The sequence below is a fragment of the Temnothorax longispinosus genome, chromosome 5 (genome assembly GCF_030848805.1).
Source record: "Temnothorax longispinosus isolate EJ_2023e chromosome 5, Tlon_JGU_v1, whole genome shotgun sequence".
NCBI classification, from domain to species: Eukaryota; Metazoa; Arthropoda; class Insecta; order Hymenoptera; family Formicidae; genus Temnothorax; species Temnothorax longispinosus.
In genome coordinates, this window is record NC_092362.1 from 14989902 (window position 1) to 14996564 (window position 6663).

The following is a 6663-nucleotide window of genomic DNA, read 5'->3' on the forward strand; positions in this document are numbered from 1 at the left end:
ATTTAATGGCGTATCTTAGGATCTCTTACTTTATCAAACTTTGTATCGTTAAATAATAAATATGTGGATTTAATATAAAAGCAAAACTGAAACAAAATTTAGATATAAAAATTAAATCTTGTCCAATCGCCATCGTCGGAAATTTCTTCTGAATGATTACAGCGCTATCTAGCGCAGTAAGAGAATAACTGAAGTGCAACGGTAGGATACCCGTGTGCCGTTCTATCTCTTCGTTATACCACAGGTTATACGAGCGTACGAGCGTTGGTAAATTTCCGTGAGATTTCCCCTCTTCGTGCTTCGATCTTTTCCGGTGTATGGTGGACCGCGAGGTAACCAAGTTTTTACGATGAAAAATATTTTGTAGAATCCGCAGCAATCCGTCGATGCGTCGAATATAATAATTCGACACTGTGTGTTTTTCGCATTGTCGTATTTCACTCTTTCGCCGCAAAATATTATCTTTTTTATTTATTAGCCGTCTAATAACAACGAGGTGCACGCGCGTCTATGATTGTCGAGTCGCTTTGAGATTCACATGTATTTTTATTTAAATAAAGGGCATACGAGCGAAGGTACATATGAAAAATTAATACGCAAATTTGCGAAAAATCACGCAACTTTTATTCATCTATCTGATCTATCGATTCGTGTGAACATGTGGTGTTAAGCGCTACTAACCTGTTCTAACCTATAAGCTAGTAAACTATTGAGAATCGTAAAGAACGTGTTCCACCTGTGCGTTATGATAAACGATAAAATTGCCAGCGATATATTCTTATTCCAAGTTATTTTGTGCAGTGAGAATAATGACTTCTTAATTTTTAATAGCGCTATATTTATTGATAAAAGGGTAGTAAATATAAACAATTGTAGCAACACGTAGTTTTCAAACTTTTGTAATTAAAGACACACCTACATATTTGTATTTTCCGACTCAATTTATATTTATCGTATTCTTTGACGAAAACATAATTATCAGGACTTGAAAAAATCTAGCAGCTTAGATAATCGCTACTGTCAATACTGTTGTATCTATAATTACAGTACCTAGGTAGCAGAGTGACGTCAAATGACGTCTTAATAACGTCTTAATGACGTCTCTAGACGTCAATTAGACATGTTTAGACGTTATTCTGCTACCTGGGTACTATATCTTATGGCAGTCTAGGCATAGGTCGTATATTGCAAAAAGTGTAATTATATGAAATTATTTATGTTACAGAATGAAGCAAATCGTTACTAATCAAACGGTTAAAATCCCAGAGGGATTGACTGTCCACGTCAAGTCCCGTCTGGTAACGGTAAAAGGACCGAGAGGTACATTGACGCGATCCTTCAAGCACCTTGCGCTTGACATTCGTGTAAGTAGAAATATTATTATTACAAAAGATATGATGTGCTTCTTGAAAAATTGTCTTCCAGTAATCGTCTAATTTTAAACGAACAAACTGGAGTAATTGTATCCATCGTGATGAGAATTTGGATTCCCCTTCATTTCCCATAAATGATAAATCCACATCTGAAATATTTGCAATTTACATCAAAATGTTGCAACATTTGTATTTATGTCTTAATAAGTGAATATTCTTTGTTCTGTATTTCAGATGATCAGCCCGAGGTTACTGAAGGTAGAAAAATGGTACGGTAAGAAAAAGGAATTAGCTGCCGTTCGTACCGTGTGCTCGCATATCGAGAATATGCTTAAAGGCGTAACGAAGGGCTACCAATATAAAATGCGAGCTGTATACGCCCACTTTCCTATCAATTGCGTGACCACGGAGAATAATACAGTTATAGAAATCCGTAACTTCTTGGGCGAGAAATTCATACGCCGTGTCAAAATGGCACCAGGTGTGACTGTCGCAAATTCCGGCAAACAGAAGGACGAGTTGATCATAGAAGGAAATTCCTTGGAGGACGTATCTCGTTCAGGTAAAATACTTTATACATATAAGTACCGGTAGTTTTCGAACAAACAAATAAACTTGGCAACGTTAAACATTGTATTCTATATTTTAGCTGCTCTCATTCAACAGTCAACGACGGTAAAGAATAAGGATATTAGAAAGTTTTTGGATGGACTTTACGTGTCCGAAAAAACAACAGTTGTACAAGATGATGAATAAATTCTTCAATTTATGACTGGACGATAGAATTTATTAATGCACATATTTTTATTGACCCAATATTGAAATAAAAATGTACAGTTTTTAATCGTCTCTATCAACGTTACTTTGATACCTTTAGGCTATGTACATAAAAAATAACTGCAATTTAGTGTATATATGTCTTGTTATAATGGTTATTACCATTTTTATTATTATTTTTCTTGAAACTTACAGTTTTTAATTGTTTCTGTCAACGTTACTTAGCTTTAAGCTATGCACACAAAAAATAGCCCTGATTAAGTGTAGATGTGTTTTATTATTATTTTTCTTGAAAATGGTCTCAAGAAAATGAATTTTCTCGAATATTTTGGTGTTTTAGTAAAATGTACGAATCCAAAGAAAATTGTTCAGAGATTTAGTTTTTTATTAATTATCAATTCTTTAATGAGAGTATGAGTACTATGTACACTTTTATGTAGGTAGATAAATTATTAATTGAACTGCCAGGAGGGTTCGTTGCAGCGACATCAAGGACGCGTAAGCACGGTTGATAAAGATGCGGGGTTAGATCAACAGTCGTGCATCTTATTGTGATAATAATAATCGTTTGAATTTATTTTAGCAATATCAATGCATTATTTCACTTTATACGCGGAAACGGAACATATTAACGTTGACAAGAAGCGTGCGAACGAAAAAAAACGATAGTTATTTATTCGCAACATAATTTAAGAAATCTATTTTATGTTTGTAATTGTGCCGTGGCGTTTTAGAAGCTTTAAAAAAATTTTATTTCACGTATTGTATTACTCAAACGTAGAATCGCGCGGTATACGTTGCTTGCGAAGAAATTGATGCGCGTTTTTACGAGCTACGATCCTATAATTGCAAATTAGATGCAATGTTGTCACAATACTAATTTACACGCAGACTGATTGCAGACATGTCTTGATTCGTCACGAAAAGCGATTTGAATAGAGAAGGGAAAAAACCAATGCGTATTTCAACAGGAGTAAAAGTCACTGTTGTAAGTCAGAGTCGCATATAATCCTCCCCAGTCTCATTTTTCTGATAAATATAACAAATTTCAGCGCAATATGTAGCACGCACACATATATCCTAGAATGAATTAATAAAATAAATGAATAAAACAGTAAAAAGATAAGTTAAGATAAAACGAAGAGTCGACAGTTAAAAGACAGAGTCCGTAAGGAAAGGAGGTAAAAGCTAGCGTTTTACTATAGTGCATATAAGGAGTAACTTGTCCGGGGAACGGCGGGACGGCGAAGTAAGTATGCCGAAGCGCCGAAGGCGTCGAAAGGAACGAGGCGTGCAGATAAATGGCAATGCAAAAGCAAAACATATACCAGGATTACCAGGCTAACTGTGAGATGTACATGACGTACCACAGTTGAAAATAAAATCAGAAAAGATTGGATCCACACGAAGCGGGAGCAGAATACATCAAGAATTAATTAAGCTGCAATACGATATCAGAATTTGCTCATCGCTTCGTTCAATTTGAATATTCAATTCGCATTATCTTCAATAATTAATTAGAAAAGGAAAAACTATAGATTGACGGAGAGAAATTATCTATGAACTGCGAATGAATATCGTAAAAATGAATATATCCATTGCCATGAATATATTATAATATTAATGAGTGACGATTATATAAGTTATATGACTTATATGAGACAGAATATATTTATTATATTATTAAGTCGTATAAGATGCGTTTGACTCTCTGAAATCGGACAGTGCACTTTCGAGCGGCATGCGCTGATGTTCGATTACAAAATCGCGGTAATGAGATTCCAGCTAATTCAATTAATCAATTATCATGAATAATGCGTCGTTCTTCTGCATTAAACATCGAGAAATGAAATATATTACGAGTAATTAATTGTTATCGCACGTTGCACATTGATTCAATCTTTACCTTTGGACTATTACGTGTAGATAAGATTACCTGCGGCTAGCAATAAGTACGATTCGATCTTTCAACTTTGTTCGTTTCTCCGTGAAAAATAGATGAGACGGAAGAAGAAACATATTACGGTAGGGGGCCCGATGATCCAAAAGAGATCCGATAAGCCAGCTTTTGGTTACACATTTTTTTTATCTTTCATGATATCAATATAATCAAATCAATATCATTAATCTTGATTATCCTGTTATTCCAAATTCCTGTTATTATTTGCTTTTGACGATTTATTCGTACGATATACGATATACATATACGCGCACGCGTGATATTATTTCGAGATAAAAAATGATAAAAACTTTTATTCTCCGCTAAAAAATAAAATCCGTAAGTTGAATTCTCCTATATGGAAAATTGTTTCGATTAAATAGAAAGATGGAATTTTCTGAAGTGGTCGAATCTCCGTTCTAAAATTAATCACAAACTCTTCGATAATCGCAAATAAATTTTTTTCTTGACTTAGATTCGAACTGCTTCAAGTCTTTTTTTAAGAGAGCGATATTGATAATGGAATGCGTTCTCGGGAACCGATCCATATGCAATTATTTTTACTTGCGTCATTTGATCTCGTCAATTATCGTTCTTTGTAACATTGTTACAAAACACGATTGCAAGCGATATAAGAGATATCCTTTTGCATATAAAATTCCTATTATGAACCAAATACTTCTTTTATTAATTTTAAATATTTTTATTACGCCATCTTCTTGGAATGAAAAAAGAAGAAGCGAGCGAAGGAAGAGCTAAACGAAAAGCCGTTTTTATCGGGGCCGACTCTCAGTGGTCCTGTATGCAAAGAAACTTTGGACTTTATATATATAAAAAAATATGTTTGTAGTAGCAATTGTGTGTACGTGCAAAAAACATTTATTATTTGTCTGGCTATATTTGATAGTAGGTGTATCGATGCCGCACGATCTTTGAGCTTTATTATACATAGTTATGTACACGCATGTGCGAATTACGTACATTGTACACGTAATGAAATCTGCGACATGCATTGAAATATTCCATTCAATCAGGATGAAATAGTATTATACTTACAATTAGCTTTAGATGCTATACTGCTATACACTTTCGAAAAGGCAATGTGCACGAGAAATTGTACGCAAATATTATTAAACGTAGTCATAAAAACACATAAACTGTCACTCTGTACCGACAAAAAGAGGGAGAGCAAAACGTCATTCCCGACCTTGTGTGTTTATCAAAATAAATAAACAATAGCGATACTGTACATCAATTTACTAGTATTTGCAATATTTTCTTGCTTGGAATATTCCTCACTTGCGCACGGTTTGTTACAAAATCATGAGTACAGCATCAAACATTTGAAAATAATGCAAATCTACTTTTGTTACAAATTATACATATAATTTTAATTGCTACAAATTAACCCTTTTTCGATGCTCCGTGTACTTTCCCTTATGAAATACGGACGCGCGGCTTTGCAGATCTGTAAAGGGCCTTCTCTAAGAAAGACCCAGGTCATTATTTATTTAAAAAATACTCAAAATGTTACGAAAAATTACGCATTTAAGGAGAGAGGAATAAGACTTTGTGTAAGGGGAGGAAGTCACTCGTTAATATTATACGTTTTGCAAAAGTCAGGATTTATTAACTGAAATAGATCTGCGAATCGAGAGGGACTGATTCTTACGGCGGCGCCGGCCGCGAGCCGCGATGCTTCTAAAGTTTCTAACAGTTTCTAAACAAAAAAAAACTAAGAGAAGACTAACGCTTTTGTCGCGAAGCGGGCACGAAAATATTTTAGCCCAGTCAATAGAGACATTTAAATGGAATTAATTCCGGGAAGCAATTTTTTTTTTTTTGACTGTTTCGGAGGGTCATGAATAGTCTAAAACCGGATTTTCGGGATTCTAACCCTGGAGCGTTAGCCGCCATTTTGATTAGAAGGGTGATTTTGTAAATATCTCGCTTATTTTCAACTTTAGAGTGAAAGTGGTAATAACCAAACTTGTAGAAAATTTAATACTCTACAATTTTGGTCTTTATCATTTTTTACCTAGGATCGATATTTTGGGTCTTAGACTCGAAAGTGGGGGGTGAAATTTTATTATTTTTTTTTATTTTTTGAATTTACTTGGTATAATGAAAAACATTTTTTCCACATCACCACGGGGGTAAAGTTTATGGCGCGTTTATTCAAAAAATTAAAAAAGAATAATAAAATTTCACCCCCCACTTTCGAGTCTAAGACCCAAAATATCGATCCTAGGTGAAAAATGATAAGGACCAAAATTGTAGAGTATTAAATTTTCTACAAGTTTGCTTATTACCAATTTCACTCTAAAGTTGAAAATAAGCGAGATATTTACAAAATCAACCTTCTAATCAAAATGGCGGCTAACGCTCCAGGGTTAGAATCCCGAAAATCCGGTTTTAAACTACCCATGACCCTCCAAAACAGTCAAAGAAAAAAATCGCTTTCCGGAATTAATTCCATTTCAGCGGCTTTTTTGGGCTCTATTGACTGGGCTATTTACGCGACCGAAGGACGATCGATCTGTTGCTTATAGTTCGTACATTTGGAAAATTTTT

At 34.4% G+C, this 6663-nt stretch overlaps 1 protein-coding gene across 2 annotated transcripts; it reads left to right on the forward strand.

Moving 5' to 3' along the window:
- The first annotated feature begins 173 nt into the window (after nt 1–173).
- Nucleotides 174–2150, forward strand: Rpl9 (ribosomal protein L9). Of its 2 annotated transcripts, none has more exons than XM_071779622.1 (4): nt 174–332; nt 1226–1364; nt 1608–1935; nt 2023–2150. In XM_071779622.1, the coding sequence occupies exons 2-4, from the start codon at nt 1227–1229 to the stop codon at nt 2127–2129; spliced, it is 573 nt and encodes a 190-aa protein (XP_071635723.1). In that variant the 5' UTR covers nt 174–332; nt 1226; the 3' UTR covers nt 2130–2150. The 2 variants fall into 2 exon arrangements, with proteins under 2 accessions (XP_071635723.1, XP_071635724.1); XM_071779623.1 differs by lacking the exon at nt 174–332 and adding an exon at nt 386–575.
- The last annotated feature ends 4513 nt before the right edge of the window (nt 2151–6663 follow it).

Excerpts from the sequence above, each read along its gene's own strand:
- Rpl9 (XM_071779622.1), top strand. The coding sequence starts at position 1,227 with ATGAAGCAAATCGTTACTAATCAAACGGTTAAAATCCCAGAGGGATTG. Across the intron at positions 1,365-1,607 it reads ACCTTGCGCTTGACATTCGT|ATGATCAGCCCGAGGTTACT; the intron begins GTAAGTAGAAAT and ends TCTGTATTTCAG. Across the intron at positions 1,936-2,022 it reads GGAGGACGTATCTCGTTCAG|CTGCTCTCATTCAACAGTCA; the intron begins GTAAAATACTTT and ends TCTATATTTTAG.